The sequence below is a fragment of the Felis catus genome, chromosome A2 (assembly GCF_018350175.1).
Source record: "Felis catus isolate Fca126 chromosome A2, F.catus_Fca126_mat1.0, whole genome shotgun sequence".
Lineage (NCBI taxonomy): Eukaryota > Metazoa > Chordata > Mammalia > Carnivora > Felidae > Felis > Felis catus.
The window spans coordinates 33,022,692-33,041,803 of record NC_058369.1 but is presented as its reverse complement, the minus strand read 5'-3'; the positions used below and the strand labels follow the sequence as shown (position 1 = coordinate 33,041,803).

The 19,112-nt window shown below is 41.5% G+C and overlaps 1 protein-coding gene across 18 annotated transcripts in view; it reads left to right on the top strand.

The window, feature by feature from the left end:
- Positions 1 to 19,112, top strand: part of MAGI1 (membrane associated guanylate kinase, WW and PDZ domain containing 1) — a 638,028-nt gene that overhangs the window by 417,239 nt on the left and 201,677 nt on the right. Inside the window, exon 1 of one of the 18 annotated variants that reach the window (XM_045051830.1) lies at positions 3,662 to 9,783. The exons of the other annotated variants lie outside the window; for them this stretch is intronic. Coding sequence (XP_044907765.1) covers positions 9,741 to 9,783 — 43 coding nt within the window. The 5' untranslated portion in view covers positions 3,662 to 9,740. Of the gene's footprint in view, positions 1 to 3,661; positions 9,784 to 19,112 lie in introns of those variants that run through there. 18 annotated transcript variants of the gene reach the window in all.

Genomic DNA, 19,112 nt, shown 5'->3' with positions numbered 1-19,112 from the left:
GACGCAGAGAGCACAGTTAGGGGGCTGGTATTAGAAATCTTGGTGCAAATTGATGGTGGCTGGACCAGGTGTGCTTGGTTATATTGTGAAAGTTTACCCAGCAGAATTGCCTGATGGATTCGATGAGGGATGTGAGAAACAAAGGAGTTGAGAATGACTCCCAAGGTTTTTTAAAACCTGAACAAGTGGAAGGACGGAGCTGCCTTTTGCTGGACGAGGGAAGCTGGGGCAGTGACCTCTTAGGGTTTAAGATCTGGAGTTTCATTCTCTATTTGGCCGGAGTTGTCTCTCAGACACGGAAATAGGCTGTCAGGAGGGCAGTGGGCATAGATTGTGAAGTTCACAGAGGACGTGGCTGTAGCATGAATTGGGTCATTCTTTCCCAGTTTGGGAATGCTAGGGACAATGTTGAAGGAGCGTCCTTGAACAACTGGGCATCCAGTTGTGAGTCTTTCCATGAGTTAAACTTCTGAGGGTGACCTCACTGAGTTTTAAAAGCATGTGCATTTTAGGATTCAAAAATACTTTACATTACCCTACCGAAAAAAATCGCATAATTTACATTCCCATCTACGTGTACAAGAGTATCTCCTTCCTTTCATCCTTGCAAAAACCGAAAATAGTCTTTGAAAGTTTTTCCACTTGATAGATGATAGACTTTTCCTACCTTTACTTGAAGCTCGTATGTCCTCTGGAAGTATGGCCACCTTCTGGAAGACATAAGGAATTTTCCCTGTTGTGGGAAGTTTTGGCCACTGTGGCTACAGTGGTGATGCAGGTCCTATTTGGTAAGACAGACTAATTGCTTGAGGACATAGCTCTCTGCAAGAGGATATAGCATATTTGGCATTGTTCAAGCAGCTAATTAAAGACTAATGGGGAGACAGCTAAGTAGCACTTTTCAAGTACGTCTCCTTTAAAAGGGGAAATTTTGAATTATATCATCCTGAGAAAGAACAATTCCTTCTGACATTTGGACACCTTTTAATAGCAGGTGTTGAATTAAAATCATTGGCATAACCGAGGTACTTAGAGCCCTGAATGGATTCCAGTTTCTTTAAAGTTATACAAAGTCAGATGAGTACCGAATTGGAATTTCTTTTTTCTTTTTTTTACTAATAATCAAATAGTTGCTATGGGCCAGCTACAGACTCTATATCATGCTTTGCTAGGTCCAAGGGATGCACAACACAGCCTCTACTCTCACAGAGGGTCCATTGTAGTTGTTAGCAATGGGAAACACAGATGGCCAGTGACAGCCCAATGTCTCGTGGACTAAAAAAATATGTAAAGCGTGGGGAACAGAGACACGGGCCTGACTTTGTCTAGAATTTAGGTCAGGGAAGAGTTGTAAGGGACAGCGAGGGGGAGAGACACAGAGGCCCCTGCCTGTCCTGCCACATGGTCTGGACCTCGTCTTGAGGGCCCTGGGTTTTGGAAGAGTTTAGGCAGGATAATAACATTTTGTATGTTTTGAAAAGCACTCAGGTAGCAATCTAAGGCGGCGGTCATTAAACTCTGGTCCCCAGGCCACTCTGGCTGTTTTTGTTAAAAAAGTGTTATTGCGACACACTCATTTGTTAAAAAAGTGTTATTGCGACACACTCATTTGTTCACGTATTGATCACAGCTGCTTTTTTGCAACAGTGTCGGTGTTGGGTAGCTGAGACGGAGACTGTATGGCCTTCCAAAGCCTAAACTATTTACTGTCCGTCCCTTTAGCGAAAAAGTTTGTTAACCCTTGATTTCGGGGTTGAAATTAATGCAGAGGGGCCAAGAGGGAAGCTATGGTGAAAGGAAAAGACTAAGTTAAGGCAAAGGAGGACGGGAGGGACCACAAGGGATATTCAGGACAGACTACTTCATGAGTGATGGAACAAGAGATGGGAAGGAGAGGCTGGAGTCCACGGTGGCGTGTGGGGTCCTACGAAGAGTGACCAGGTAGACTGGAAGGTCATAAGGGATGTGTCAGTGAAGACGTCCGGGACAGCGCAGGATAAATGAGCCTGGAGTGACTTGAATGTGTGTTCAACGGGGCAAGTTTGGACCTGTTTTCATAGTTACCTTTGTTAGTCCGTACAAGCCCGGAAGCCCCTGACCCTCTGCCCCATCTACTATCCTGTTCCGGAAATGGGTGCCCATCTCCGCTAATTTTAATCTCTCTGGACCAGTCTAGGTTTGGCTTCGTGTGCACGTACTTCAAAGAAACGCTCCCTGCAGACTGCAAGCTGTGCACCGTGACCTATCCCTGCTCTGAACCCTTCCATGTATAGTGTCTGTGGAAACTCTTCACTACACACATGGTTCTTTGCTCAAGTAAACATTTGTGTTTTAAAAACATCTTTTTAAACTTTTTTTTTTTTAGTTTATTTATTTACATTGAGAGAGTAAGACGAAGCAGGGGAGGGGCAGAGAGAGAGAGAGAGAGAGGGAGAGGGAGAGGGAGAGGGAGAGGGAGAGGGAGAGAGAGAGAGAGAGAGAGAGAGAGAGAGAGAGAGAGAGAGAGAGACTCCCAAGCAGGCTCCACACCGTCAGCACGGAGCCTGAAGCAGGGTGCCCCCTCACGAACTGTGAGATCGTGGCCTGAGCTGAAACCAAGAGTCAGACGCTCCACCGACTGAACCACCCAGGCGCCCCAACATTTATTTCTTTAGAACATAAGTTCACAGATAAGTCCCGTGTCTCAGCCGTTTTTGTGCGCCTGCCGAGTCCACAGTGAAATCACAAACTGGGTGCATAAATACTGTTTTCTTAGTTACAGAACCTGATAGTCACATGATAGAGCAAAGCAAACTCCTCCTGCCTCTAATGTCATTCACTCCATCACTCCCCAGACGTTTACTGAGCACGTTGTATATGCCAGGCGCTCTGTTAGGTACCAGTGACGGCCCTCATGGAACTTAGATTTTGATAGAGCGAGACAGACAAGGAGCTGCCCTCTGTGCCTTTCTAATTCCTGCATTAGAAAGTGGTGCATTTATTAGAAAGTACTGCATTAGTGGTGCATACTACTGCAGGACAACTCTAGGATTTTCTTCCTGCTCAGTTCTCTTATTTTACGGATGTCTAAACTGCACGGAGATAGAACTTGAACTGCCCGTCTCACCAGTAGAGTGGAGAGGCTTTCATCTGTGTTGTCCTGGTTGAAAAATGTGGTGTGATTCCCATTCAAGCGCATAGTAATTCATTGTTCTCGTGCACTTAAAAAAATTGTTTTTAACATACATTCATTTTTGAAAGAGGGCAGGGGGAGGGGCAGAGAGAGATGGAGACACAGAATCCCAAGCAGGTGCCAGGTGGTCAGCACCGAGCCCGACATGGGGCTCAAACTCACCAATGGTGAGACCATGACCTGAGCTGAAGTCGGACGCTCAACCGACTGAGCCACCCAGGTGCCCCTGATCCTAATGCACTTTTATTTTTTTTATTTTTTTTATTTTTTTCAACGTTTTTATTTATTTTTGGGACAGAGAGAGACAGAGCATGAACGGGGGAGGGGCAGAGAGAGAGGGAGACACAGAATCTGAAGCAGGCTCCAGGCTCCGAGCCATCAGCCCAGAGCCTGACGCGGGGCTCGAACTCACGGACCGCGAGATCGTGACCTGGCTGAAGTCGGACGCTTAACCGACTGCGCCACCCAGGCGCCCCCTAATGCACTTTTAAATACAGGGAGCTGCTTGTCATCTTTACTTTGAGCCTCGGTTCTGAAGTTTTTTCTTTTCATCATTAATGTAACCTTACCAGAATTGTCCTTTACTGCAAAAGCTCTGCCTTAATGGGGTCAGATTTAGGGAGGAATGCTTCGCCACGGTCCACATTCTTTTTCTCATAACTGCTATCTGTATTCGTGAAAACTGACAGGGAAAATGAAGGAACACAGAGTCTTTGGCAGCTCTCCATTTTCATAGCTACAGGAGTTGAAAGCATCAATTTTCATTTCAGGCTTTGAATTGCTTGTAATAGGGGTTTTTAGCAAGTCTTTGGTAGGCAGATGAGGAAGAGTCTGGGGGCTGTTCACAAAAGGAGCATTAAGGCAAACAAGAGAATGAGCCCCAGGAGTAAAACCAACTGTGTGCGGGAGAATTGGGATCCAGACTTACACCGCCAAGGTGAGCTTCTCTCTGGCTCGCTAGACGCTTGGTAAAATTGCTCACTGATCGAGTGCTTCTGTTTGGTTACTTTGTGACTGGAATCAGAGCCTGATGAACATTCCATTGACAGTAAAAAGGCAGCAAGGTACAGCGAGGTTTGGGGCTCCAGGATATCTTCTTGAGGAATGACAAAGGATGTCTGAGGACTTACAACCATGATTTTTTGAGAGTGAAGCACTTACCCAGCAGTAGATTAGGATGGAAACACCCAGGGCAATTGACCAGGTTATTCTTACGGTATGTCTTCCTTAACGGGAAACCAGCAAGCCTTTGGAAAATTACAGCTTCTCGAAAGTTTGTCCTCTGTAAAGACACACATTAGCTACAGTGGACTTTGTGACTTATTACAGGCTGAGGAGAAACCTGTATCCTCCCTCCCAGTAGCTTCCCTGCACCATTTTCCAGCATGCAGACTGAAGGTGTTGGAGTGAAATGTTCTGCTTGCCAACCCGAGAGAAGGTGTTAAAAAAAAAAAAAAAAGTCTGTTACTTGCCAGTTTGAAAATATGTATGTTCCCACATGTTGTCATTAAGAAAACTTCTTGTAGATTGAGATGGCTTTAATCTAGATGAATTCTAAGTATTTTAATGTATCTGTGAGAGGTATTTCATTTCACGTGTTAGAATCACAACTTTTTTGAGGTGAATATTATTCACATTTTGAACTTACCATAAAATTCACCCTTTTTGCTATACATCCCTCTGAATTTTAACAAATACATACAATCATGTAACCCACCACTTTGTTCGAGCCTGGTTCTGTCCCCGCTGCCAAATTCTTTCCTATAGCCCCTTTGTTTTCAGCCCCTTTCAAAACCCTCAGGCAATCACATCTCTTTTCTCTTCCTAATAATTCTGACTTTTTTCCAAATGTCGTCTAAATGGAATCATGCAGTATGAATCCTTTGGATTTAGCTTCTTTCACTTAATGAAATGGATTTCAGATTCACCTAGGTCGTTGCTTGTATCATTAGTTCGTTCCTTTGTATCGCTGCATAGTATTCCGTGGTATGAATGTACCACAGTATATTTACTCAGTCGTTAGTTGTAGGACAGTTGAATTGTTTCCAACTGGGGGGGATTATGGATACAGTTACTAAAGCAGCTTCTAAGGAAAGGAAGACAATAGGCTTAGAGAGCTCCAGGGAAAGAATTAGATATGTACTGGAGAGGTTTTGGGTAAACATAGATTTCCATTTTGCTTGAGTAAATACCTGAGAAGGGAGATCTCTGGGTTATGTGAAGACTGTGTTTAACTTTATAAGAAACTATCAAACTCTTTCCCAAAAGCTGTACCATTTTGTGTCCTCCCTTGGCATTGCGTAAGAGTTACAGCCGCTCCGCATTTTCACTGGTATTTGGTATTGTCAAAGTAAAAAAGAATTTTTTAGACTCTAGACTTTCTAATAGTGCAGTAATATTTCATGTGATTTTAGTTTGTTTTCCAAAGGATTAAAATGTTGAACACTTTTTCGTGTCCTATTTTGTCATCTGTAGGTGGTCTTTGGTGAACTGTCCTCCCTCTATTTTTCAAACGGGATTTTCTTTGTAAATCACAAATCTTAATGAAATGTACAAACTATCACTCATTGGTGCTCACCATTGGATTGCCTGATTTTAAAAAAGTATCCCAAGATGATATTTTCAAACATTATTTATAAACATCTTATTTTAAACATCTAGCTTATGGCTGGGACATCTTGGCTCTTGTCATTGACTGACTGGACGATCTTGGCAAGTCATTTGACCTCTTAAGACTGGCTTAACGTCGTCTGTAACATGGTCTTAACACCTAATTGTTGATGGTTGCTCAGATTAAATGAGTGCCTTGCATAGAAACCAATACATAGTAGGCATTCACTAAATGATCACTCTTATTGCAAATATTGTCAGCACTACTGACTCAGGTAAATTTATGTAGGCATGTCCTTCTCGCATTAATTTACCATTTTAGCATGAGTGTCTAGCATCGTATCCGGTGCATGAAAGGCTTGAATGAACTGGTTGCATGAATAAATGCATGAAAGAAAGCATGCATGCTGTTTATGGTTGACCTGCCAAGAATATTGCAGATACAGTTTTGTGATGCACTGCCCTGAATCTAGGAGTATTTGTTGAGCTGTACCTTAGTTATATTTTCCATTTATTTTCGTGCCATAGTTATTGATACCTTTTTATCTACACACTTCAAATTTATGTTTAGGGAGCCCTGAGGGCAGAAGGATTTGGGATGCCGTGTGCTTGGCTTCTTCTTTCTGCCTTTCTATATTCTTTTTCAAAGGCCAAAAGGGCTGTGAATCATGATTCATTTTTAGGTTTCTCTTCAACTCGAGTGTGATATCTGCTAGTAATTGCAAAGTAAATCATTGGCTTCCCAGCTGTGCCAAACAAACTCCATTCTTCTGGAGGTGGCTGCCAATTATTTCTTGGCTGTTTTTAGGATAGTGGATATGTTACAGGCTGGTCTTCCCTTTCTCCAAGAAAGAGGGCCTAGAGATGGAGCCTTTGGGTTCCTATGGCCTGACCCCAATTTGAAGAAATCGCTGACTTCGGCAGGGTGCTTTTCAGAACCTCATCAATTTCAGGTATGGTTTCCTGAAACCACTCTTCCAAACCATAATAGCTGGTCTCTGCTGAGTCAGCCGTTAGAACTGGGTCAGAACCTCTCTTTCTGTAGGCTGAGCAATACTTAAAACCAACTTTCCACGGAAAGGGAGAAAGTTAACTTGAAACCAGTTTGCTTTCTTTTGCAAAAGTAGCTTTTTGAGGCCAGGAGAAATGGAAATAGGTGTTCAGGATGTCAGAGTCTAGCTGCTCTGTGATGTGTTAATTATTTCATGTTCCATCTAGCTACGAACTTTGCACCACTGTCGCTATGGAAAGTTCTCCACAGTGAACTACCTTTCATATTCTGATAATCCATTTCACCTTGGAGAGGCTAGTAGAAGCAATAATTTCACCTTCAAGGAGAAAATGACAAAGCTCTTCTTGGTACAGATTTTCAAAGCAACTCTCTCGCCTGGTGAATTACCACCTCACCTGAATGTGTTTTTAGTTCCTCTTCATTAAAAACTCCGTTAGAACATTCCTTTGAGTCCTTACAGAGTCCTGTTCTTAAGCATCATCTTGGTTGTACCTATTAGAACACTAAGAGCTGGTCTATGGGGTGCACTTATAATGAGAAGGTAAATGCACTTCAACTTTCTCCTGCTTCCAGCCTCCTTTCTGTTTCTGTTCGGTTTGTAATTTTTTGTAGTTGTTGTCGGCATAGCTGTTTCAAAAAAACATTGCAGTCAGCACACACGCTTGCCCTATCATCAATAAGGAACAGCGCTGTAACACTTAAGGAAGTCAGTAGAATTCAGCAAAAATGGGCTCTTGTGAGAGGTCATGCATGTATTATTTCCATATCACAGAGGCAAGCTAGCTCTATCATACTTAGCAGCCCATTCGCACTATGGCATTGCCTCATTGAACTGCCTTGCAAGAATCATGTTTGGACCGAGAATAATGAAAGTGATGCCATGATAGATTAGAAGGCATTTTAAAATCAGTTACAAGATCTTTAAGTGGTATTGGTCTGGGAGCAGTGATAGCATCCTGAAAGAAACGGGGCTTAAGTTTGGGATTTTCCCTGTCCCGTATGGTAGTTACCAGCCACCAGTGGCTACTAGAGAGCATGTCTAATGTGGCCAGTCTGAATGAAGATATGCTGTTGATGTAAATAGACACCATATTTTGAAGGCTAAGTACCAAAAAAAGAAGGTAAGGTATCTTATTAATAACTTTATTGATTGCATGTTGAAATTACAGTAATCTGATACGTTCAGTTGGAGTAAACACCTTACAAAATTAATTTCTCATTTCTTTTTGCTTTTTCCAATGTCAACCTACGTGATTTAAAATTACATATGTGGTTCACATTATGTCTTTATTGGTGCAGCCAAAGGTTGTAGAAGCTAAAGTCCTATCTCACGGCAGGGGTCACTTGCTAAAGGGGTGTATCCGTGTTTGGAAAATTCTCATTCCTGCAACAAAGCCTGGGAGAGTTGGGGGAAGATCAGAAGGGCCTGGGGTAAGTGATGGCTAAAGTTTCTCCCCTGGATAATTGGGATCGTGGTGGCCTTGGTGGGAAGTTCGCGATGGAGAAATGGGGGAACAAGGTCACAAAGCAAGGCAAAGCCCAGCAATTTTTCTGGAGAAGATTGCTTTCCACAGGAGTCCTATTTGACCTCATTTTCATGCCCAGAACCCTCATGTATGTCAACATTGGTGAGTCTCTCTCTGATGTGATGCACCTAATAGGAATTCTAAAAGCCTGCCACCTGAACTTGTGTGCTTCTGTGCTATGTTTAAAATCATCCATTTTGCTAATCTTCCCAAGAATATTGGGGGGGGGGCTATGTGTAATGCTGTCAACTATGATTTTTTTCTTTTTGACCAGACCATTAGGAGAGCAGGCTGAACACTGTGCCTCGTGTTCCTTCTATGTGCTGGGTGCAATCAGAAACTCAGAATAAACAAAACCTGCATTTCTTGTCCACAGACAGCTTCTTCATTCCCCAGATATCGAGTGCTTATTATGAGCCACGCACTGTTCCATGGCCAAGGATACAAGCAAGAGAACAGTCTAAAATCCCTGCCTTTGGGGTGTTTACATCCTCTTAGAACCTGTATGATGTAGTTTAAAACATTGATCTGGAAGGAATTTGCGAGCCACAGGGAAACTTGGGATTTTGTAGCCCAATCTATTTATTTAACAGAATAACTGTCCCGTTACATGGTCCTGTTACCTAGGGGCTAGTGCAAAGCCTCACACATGGTAGGCATCGATTGTGTGTCATTCACTCAAGAGATATTTTTTAAATACCTTCTGTGTTCTAGGCCCTTTTTCTAAGTGTTGGGGATATATTGGTGAACAGAGGAAAGATTGCTGTTCTCAGGGAGCTTAGATTCCATCTGGGGGTGGTCTTGGTGAGTTAGACAATGGCTATGAAATACAAGTTGGTGATATGGTATGTCTGAAATTGATAAGCACTAAGAAAGGAGAAGGACAAGTAAAGCCAGGTAAGAGATACTAGAAATATTGCAAATATGTGGGGTGAGATGATTGAGGGGAATACGTTCCAGGTTAAGGGACCAGCCAGTGCAAAGTCACAAAAGCCGGAGCATGTCTAACTTGTTTCAGCAGCAGCGGAGGGTGGCCGTGTGGCTGGACTAAAGTGTATAAAGAGGAAGAAACACTGATATCAGAAGATTAAGTCAAAGAGGTATTAGGGAATCAGATTTATAATACAGGGTTTTATAATACAGGGTTTAGAGCAGAGAACTTCTGTGGTCTGACTTGTATTTTTCGTTGAACTTTTTAAACACATAGTAACAATCTCCCTTAAAAACCTCCCTTATTGGCAGACAGTTCTCTGAGCTTTAACAAAGGCACACAGTCTCGTAACCATGATTACAGTCAAGATACAGAGTCAGTCATTCCCACAAGCACCCTCATACTGCCCCTTTGTTGACTTAACATTTCAAAGGACAATTCTGGATGCTCTGTGGATGTTAGACTACAGGGAGTCTAACTTCTGCTTAGATGCAGAAGACTAGTTGGCAGGAAGACTCATGCAGCTATCAAGGTGAGCAGGGACGGAAGCTTGCCCAGGGTATGCAGGAAATGGTCAGATTCTGGGTCTCTTCTGAAGGCTGAGGTTTCATAGGAGGCATGAGAGAAAGAGAAGAGAAAAGGATGACATCATGAATTTTGCTCTGAGCCACAAGGAAAGCTGGAGTCCTCATTTCCCAAGACGAGGCAGGTTGCAAGTTTCAAGGGGGTTACAGTTCAAATTTGGACATTCTGGGGCTCACTGATTACTAGCTATCCAAGCAGAGATACCGATGGGGGAGGGGGAATGTTTAGAAACCAGCCTGCACATCTTGAAAGCAGTTGGAAACAAATCTATGATTCTTTCAGGAACCTCTTGTCGGCCTTTAGGATTCAGAGGTACTTGAGTAATCTGATACCCAAGATTGTTGTCTGCCGCACCTTATTGTTGTTCAGTTCATTTCTTTATGCATTCTTTAGTAGAAGGATAAATAGCCTCTCTGTGCAGAGAATACCACAAAGTTCATTATTCCTATAATGGCGCTGCTGTTTGCTTCATTTGTTAATTTAAACAAATGACCTGTATTAAGAGTGAGGATGAACTGGTTTAGAAGGACTCTTTTTATTCCACCAAAATTGTTAAATTCCAGGAAGCACTTTTGGTGTTTGACTTGGGTCACTGTGTATTATTTTACTCACTTCTGCTGTCTTTAGCTGCCAATGCACTTGAGTTGGAGAAGAGAGAACGGAAGGGAAGAAGGCTAAAATTAACAAGATATGTTGTTAGTTGGCAAAAAACTAGGATACGGAATTCCATATATAGTCTAAATCTCAAATTAGATTGAACACTTGTATGTATACGTATGGAATATATTCTGAACGGAATATCCCAAAATGTAACAGCCACTATCTCTGTATTGTGAAGTGATGGGAGAGTTCTGCTTCATTGAAATCATTTTACCGTGTTTTGGGAATTTCCTAAATGAACAAATACATTTTTCTTCTTTGTTTTTTTTGTTTGTTTGTTTGTTTGTTTCATTTATTCAGGAAACGTTTATTCAGTGTTAGGTTTGGACCTGAACTGGGGATAGACTAGTGAACAAGACAGAAAAAGGCTTTACAGCTTCAAGGAGCTAATAGCCTTGTGAGATCATTATCGAGTTATAATTAGAAAAAAGGATACGTTAATTAATGAAGAAAGAATGCAAGTGAACTTGTCTAGTTTCATTGGCGTGTTTAGGCCCTAGTCCTGAGTGAGGTTTTCATGAATCCCTCTCCATCCACATTTCTCCCTGTTACAGGCTCCGAGGAGTGGGCCTCTGTGACCGAAGATTCCTTGCTGTGTTTCGGAAGTCATTTGTGTAATGTGCCATTTCTTGTAGTATATCCTACCATGGGGAGGGATCGCATAAGGCCCAAACATGTGCCAGCCTTGGGCTTAAATTGTCCTAGCAGAGGGCAGCAGAAAACATCATGGTTCCTTGGCAGAAGCTTTGGTGAAGGGTCACACCTGCTGTCACTATGACCTACGACAAGTCACCTGGTTTTGCCAGGCCTCTTTTACCTCATCTGGAAAGTACCTGGGATGTACTGGTAGAACGTAAAACCCTCTGACTCCAGAATTGACGCAGACTTCGGTGGGGTTAAATGCTGCCTGATTCGAATTTCACGTACCTTCACCTCGTGGATATTTTCATGCACATAATTACCCATCCTCCCTTCTGCCATGAGAGGCCAGGTGCCAAATCCTTATTTCGTATCGGTGACCCAAAAAATAGAGCTGATTTCAGAGAGCTTGCAGGGAATATCTGTTCTCACTGAGAGAGTTGGCCCAGGGAGATTTCATTTCCCCCCATGACTGTTTCTCCTTTTAGGCTTACATGTGTTTAATGGAATTGGCATCCAGCTCTCCTATTAGTTGGCGACTGGCTAGACGCCACAAGTGGGAACAAAGAAGAATAGGAGAGGGTATTTTGCACCTCAAGATTCGGACCCTGCCGGAAACGTCTTTTGGTCTCTTATCTGTACTGGATCTCATAGCTGGTTGAATTTTACTTTCCTCTTTTTTTTTTTTTTTCCCTCCTTTCTTCTTGTGTGAAAATGTTGATATGGTGACTTCCTTCTAATTTTATCAAATACAGTATGTCCAGAAACAAAACAGAAGCATGTTTCTGCGTGCGATTCCTGGCAGAAACAGTGCGATTTCATCTCAGGATAAAACTGTGAATTTGTGGAAAGCAACATGGTATGGGTACTTAGGGAAAGCAAAAGGAATACATAGCCCGGCTGCCAGAGTCTCCTTTGTCTTGGCGGCTAGCGGAAATCGCTACTGATCTGTGGGAGCAGAGGCTCCTGAGGAGAGTCCGTTAGGCAACAGGCAGGCATGCTGGGGACAGCCATGGGGCAGGTGTTTCCGTAAGAGTCACATTTATGCGTTCAAATTGCACTAGTCAGATGTGTGTGTAAGAGAGAGAGCCAGGGAGAGGGAGAGAAGAACACAAACGAGAGCTAAGGTTAGCTGAGATGCGGTTGGGTCCATTGTACTTGGAGGCTGTGCCTGAAGTCAGGGTGACATGGGACATGTAGTTGCACCCTTCTCAGTTCCCGGGAGCCCTCCCACAACCTCAGCACCTCCCTGAGCTGAGTGACGGCTGCTTGAAGACTCATTATGCCGTGTGGCTCCCATGACTTCTTCATCCATGGTTCACCTGGAGAAACAGGGAGCTGTTCCGACAAACAGACGGAGTTAAAGTTATTGAGGGGACAGTGTTATATTTTGTAGACAGCCCACGAGATTGTTCAAGGGCAGGTTTAAGTGTCATGCAGGGCTGGGATAAGGTGAAGCAAGTGAGGTACTCACTTGGGGCACAGATTTTAAGGAGATGCTAAAAAATTCAGTAATCAAGAGAATTAATATTGTATCTTCTAAATACCAAATTATTTTATTTATTTTTTAAAGATTTATTTAGTTTTTGAAGACCTTTTTTTCCACTTTTTTAACGTTTTTTTTATTTTTGAGAGAGAGACAGAGCATGAGTGGGAAAGGGGCAGAGAGAGAGGGAGACACAGAATCTGAAGCAGGCTCCAGGCTCCAAGCTGTCAGCGCAGAGCCCGACGTGGGGCTCGAACCCGCAAACCGTGAGATCATGACCTGAGCTGAAGTTGGACGCTTAACTGACTGAGCCACCCAGGTGCCCCATTGAAGACTTAAAAAAACATTTTTTTTTAATTTATTTTGAGAGGGAGAGAAGGAGGGACAGAGGGAGAGAAGGAAGGGGCAGAAAGAAGGGGGGGTGGAGAGAGAGAATCCCAAGCAGACTCTGCCCTGTCAGTGCAGAACCCAGCATGGGGCTTGATCTCAGGAACTTTGAGATCATGACCTGAGGCGAAATCAAGAGTCAGGTGCTTAACTAACTATACCTCCCAGGCACCCCAAAAATCAAAATTATTTTAAATAAAGATAGGATTGGTGTTACTAATTTTTTTTTTTTTTTGCCTCAAGCTTTAATATGGCTTAGTATGGCACCATTAACTGATCTTGTTTTTATTTAAAACTAGTGTTTTATTCTTCATGGATTTTGGGGGGGGGCATTAATTTTGACTTATAAAAATATTATGCGAAAATACTTTTTTCTTGATTACTGAGGTTTTTTGTCACTTCCTTAAAATTGGCACCCCAGGATTGTGCCTTATTTAGTTCATGCATAATTCGGCTCTGGTTTTGATATTTCCTTTAATTTCTAACTCCGGAAACCCTAAGTGAAATATGATTCCAGGAGACCAAAGAGCACTCAGGGTGACTGCCTTCAAGAAGCTCAGTTCTTGGGGTACCTGGGCGGCTCAGTCCGTTGAGCGTCCGGCTTCGGCTCAGGTCAGGATCTCACAACTTGTGAGTTCGAGCCCCGCGTCAGGCTCCGCGCTGACCGCTCGGAGCCTGGAGCCTGCTTCAGATTCTGTGCCTCCCTCTCTCTCTGCCCCAACCCACTCGCATTCTCTCTCTGTCTCTCTCAAAAATAAATAAACATTAAAGTAAAAAAAAAAGAAGCTCAGTTCTTATATTAACTATGTGCATGCATTGAACTCCTTTTTGTGCTCCATGTTCTGTGAAAGGCTGTTTACATTTTCATTTAATAGCTGTTTATTGAACACTTACTGTGTGCTTGGCAGATTTCTAGGTGCAGGGTTATAGCGACGCACAGATGAGACGACATCCCAGTATGTGCAGAGCTTACATCCCAGGGCATATTTAAGGGCAAGACTAAGGGTAGGCAACAAGACAAAACACATTTTCCATGATTTTGGCAAAGCAGTAAAATGGCACAGAGCAAGCCAGGCAAAAAGAGGAAGATAGAAAAGTATCTACCTCCCTCAATCAGCAGCATCCAGTAGACCTCCAAAATGGCGAAGAGTGTTGACTTTTCCTACTAGCCAGGCTGCTAGGACTGGGATGCCTTTATCCACACTCAGAGAGGAAGAATACAGCGATGGATTAGTAATGTCTATATGGAATTTCGATAGATCATGATCTTGGTGTTGCCGTGTTGATTATCCTAGTGCCCTGAGTTCAATTTCCAGATACCACTGTTAGGATACGTAAAAAATATTGTTTAATAGGTCATTAGTAATTGTTGCTTTTTTGGTGAGAGACTTAGTCCATTTCCACAAAAAAGTCTGGTGAGATCGCAAGTGGGACTGCATTGAATACATAGATAGAGATTAATTTGGAAACAATTGATATCCATAAAGTATTGACTGTGAACAGGTATTGACCACGAATCTTTCTAAATTCCTCACAGCAAATGTTTATAGTTTTTATGCAGGTCATTCACATCTTCTAGTTAGATGCATCCCTGAGTATTTCCTATTTTTTGGTGCTATTAAAAATGGTATTTTAGGGGCGCCTGGGTGGCGCAGTCGGTTAAGCGTCCGACTTCAGCCAGGTCACGATCTCGTGGTCCGGGAGTTTGAGCCCCGCGTCGGGCTCTGGGCTGATGGCTCAGAGCCTGGAGCCTGTTTCCGATTCTGTGTCTCCCTCTCTCTCTGCCCCTCCCCCGTTCATGCTCTGTCTCTCTCTGTCCCAAAAATAAAATAAGCGTTGAAAAAAAATTAAAAAAAAATGGTATTTTAGGGGCACCTGGTGGCTCAGTCCTTTGAGCGTCCGACTTTTGGTTTTGGCTCAGGTCATGATTTCATACTTCATGGGTTTGAGCCCCATGTTGGGCTCTGTGCTGACAGTGCGGGGCCTGCTTGGGATTCTCTTTCTCCTTCTCTGTCTGCCTCTCCCTTGCTCTCTTTCTCTTAACAATAAAGATTAAAAATTTTTTTTTAAATAGTATTGTAAAATTTAACTTTGGTTATAAATTGCCAGTCTATAGAAATATAGTTGATTTTGCGTATTCTTGTATTCTGCAACGTCTCTAAACTTGCCTGTTAGTTCTCATAGTTTTATTGTAGAGTTTATTAGACTTTCTACATAGATCAAGAGTCAACAAGCTTTTTCTTAAAATGCCAGATAATACATATTTTAGGCTTCTGAGTCATATCGTTCTCTGGCAACTTCTCAACTTTTCCCTATGGTAGGGAAAAACAGCCGTAGGCAACGCATAAGTGAACGGGTGTAACTGTGTTCCAGTAAAGCCTAATTGACAAAAACTGTTGCAGTCTTTCCTGATATAAATAATCATGCCATCTGAGAAAGAAACTAGTTTTACATTATTCTTTTCCAGTCTGTATACCTTTTAGAACATCTAGAATACCTGTATACCTGTGTACCTAGAATAATTTTCCATCTACTTGGAGAATAATCTTTAGTATATCCATACTGCTGTTCTACTGATGATGAATTATGTCTGTTTTTGTCTGAGAATACATTTTATTCCTGAAGGATATTTTCACTGAGTATAGATGTTTGGGTTGCCAGATATTTTTCTTCATTTTAAATATGTTATTCTATTATCTTCCAATTTATTTTCCTATTGAGAACTCAGTCGCCAGTTGAAGAGTTATTCCTTTAAATGCAATGTTTCTTGTTCCCCTCCTCTGGCTGAAGTGTGAGTTTTCTTAGGGTGATTTTCTTCTTGGTTATTCTGCACGGAGTTTATAAGGCTTATTGAATTTGCATCATGATCCTTTATCCTTTTTCAGCTCTGTCTTATCCACTATATAACTAAAATATGATAGGCTATTAAAATCACATATGAAAACTTTGTAGAGCTTTTATTTGAATTGTTACACTTCCCAGTTCTCTAACAAAATACTCAATTATCTTTTATCTCTTTAAAATAATCATTGTCATTTTTATTTTATTGTATTTTTAGACAGGGAGCACAAGTGGGGTAGAGGGGCAGAGGGAAAGAGGGAGAGAGCGTATCCAAGCAGGCTCCATGACCAGCGTGGCCAGCGTGTCTAGTTAAAATGTTGAATGGACATGAGGAGGGCACCTTTTCTTGTCTTGAATGTTCCTTCACCATTAAGTATGATGTTAGTTGTAGATTTCTCAGAGATTCCCTTTATCAGGTTGAAGAAGTTCCTTCTTATTCACAGTTAGCCAAGGAATCGATGTTGGAGGTTCTCAAATGCTTTCTCTGTGTCTGTTGAGCTGATTGCATAGATTTTAACTTTATTAACCATGGCACGTTATTTTTATTTTCTGATGTTAGACAAATCTTGAATTGTAAGGATAAACCCCACATAGTCATGATTTATTATACTTTTTGTTGTTTGATTTGATTTATTAATATTTTATTTAGGACTTTCATATCAATGTTCATATGAGATATTCTATAATAGGTACAGTATGATTGTACTTTGATTAAAAGAAATACACCCTTTATATATGTGCATATCATACATTTATCTAGTTTTGTATGAAAGGATTGAATATAAACACTGGAGTCTTTACATTGGTTATTTTAGGCATGGCTTGGAAAATAGCGATAGAATAGTTAACTTTGCCTTCATATATGTACAACATGTTTGCTTTTTTTTTTTTTTAACTGTGTAAAAAATGTGTAAGCCTACACTGAAATTCTTGGGTAGGCTATACCTCTAGGAACTGTGTAAGTTGGAATGAAACAATCTGTTTTTTTGGCCAGAGTTTGAGACTTCCTAAAATCTATTGAACCAATCAAATGTTCCTATGGTCTGGTTGCCCCATTGGGAAGGAAAGTAGTGGAGTGGGTATAGGTTTTTGTTATTAGACAAACCTGACTTTGAATCTTGGTCCTGTTACTGACTTACTGTGGGCTTTTAACTTGTCTGTGTTTAAAATGGACATGATTAGACCTACTGGACATATTGTTATAAGGATAAAGGATAACATAAGGAAACTCGCATATAGAACATTTTCAGTAAATGGTAATCTGCTACCACTCCTTCTACTGATACTATTTCTAGGACCAAAGAAACTTGAAGTGTCTGATTTACTTGACACTCAATGCCTAAGTCTCGTCTTGATCTTTGGCAGGCGATCTCTTGACTCTGCTTAGGCACTTTGAAGGATGGGTGTTCAAGTCCTCGGTGTGTTCCATTCTTCCTCCGGAGTGGTCAGCAAAAACTCCACTCCAGCCAGCTACACTGGCTCTCTTTTGGTCCCTCTAATACATGAGCTATGTTTGTATTACCTGTTCTCTTAGTATATGTGCTGCCGAAGCGAGCACAGTATTACCTGTTCTCTTAACCTGGGATGCAAATCACGCTGTGCTCACTTAAAGTGTCACGTGGACCATCCTTGAACCACTTTGAGCCTTAAGTTTCGTATCCACCAAAATGAGATAATAATGGTGCCCTCTTTGTAGAACTGCATTGACAAGTTATTACTTGTAAAATGTTGAGAATGGTGCCTGGCATCTAGTAAGTGCTCGGTGTTATAAACCAGTTGGATCTGCCTCATGATTGTTAATGAAAACTAAATAAGATTAATTTGTTCCGTGTTTTTCACATTAATTCTCTGTTAAAGGATCATTCCTTCCTGTCTCTTTCTTTGAAATGTTTTACCCCCATTTGTGCATATGTGCTGTTTTTGTGTTTTTCTTCTTACCTACCCAAAGAATAGGTCTTTTTTATTTTTTTAATCTTTTCTTGTGAGGTTGGGCATAACTGTCCAAATAACGAAATGATTCTAAATCTTCATTTTATGCATCAAATTGTCAGCACTGTCTTAGAGCTGTTTTTGATCATTTGTGTTTTCATTTAAGCAATGTAAACATCACTGAATGGAACAGAGCCAAATATGGAGATACATGACATTTCTTACAGTCGATTCATCAGTTATTACCCTTTGGGTATCATTGTTCAGTCACCCACGGGCCCTCTTTTTTCAAGGGTATCTTGGGAAAATCCTACCAAATACTTTTTGAAATCCAGGTGCCATTTGCCATTTGAAAAAAAAAATTTTAACGTTTATTTATTTTTGACAGCAGAGAGCCTGATGTGGGGCTCGAACTCAGGAACTGTGAGATCATGACCTGAGCTGACGTCAGACGCTTAACTGACTGAACCACCCAGGGTCCCCTACTATATTTTTTGACCTATGATCTGTAATAAAAAGCCCTAAGAATAACGTAAAGAGGTTGGTTGGTTTTGGTTTTTTCTTGACAAATCCATGGTATATCCTAGTAACCAGTAGATGGTTTAACATCTAATGAGCGTATTAAGTAGAAAGTCTGTTTAATGAAGTCTTGTGAAAAATGGAAGGGGCAGAGAAGGAGGGAGACAGAATCCGAAGCAGGCTCCATGCTGTCAGTGCAGAGCCCAATACAGGGCTTGAACTCACAAACCAGAAGATCATGACCTGAGCTAAAGTCAGATGCTTCACCGACGGAACCACTCAGGTGCTCCTGAAGATTTTTTTTCTAAGTAATCTCTATACCCGACATGGGGCTTGAACTCACAACCCCAAGATCAAGAGTCACATGTTCCACCTACTGAGCCAGCCTGGCGCCCCATGGCTTTTGAAATTTTAGCTAGAGATTCAAGTGAAGATCATCTGGATGCTTTTATAAGTAGCACTATATATTTTTCTTGGAATGATAGGTCTTTATTATATTCACTCATGATTTTCAAAACTATTTAAAGAACTCTTATTTTCTCCTATATTTTCCAAAATACAGATTTGAGGATAAGTTCCTATTGTATACTTATATTGCCTTGGTAGAAAATTATATTAAATAATTTGCGTACAGTTGAATAAAGGGGAAGAAATGCTCCTTAGTTACAACCATGGTGATTTTTACAATGGAATTTTCCAAGCAATTAATCCCTGATGTGGGCAGGTGCATTGGGGTTTTTCATTTGTCAGAACTTATTTCACGTTTAAAATTTTAATGCAAAACAATAAAAAGCAAACTGGTTTATAGTTCTCTG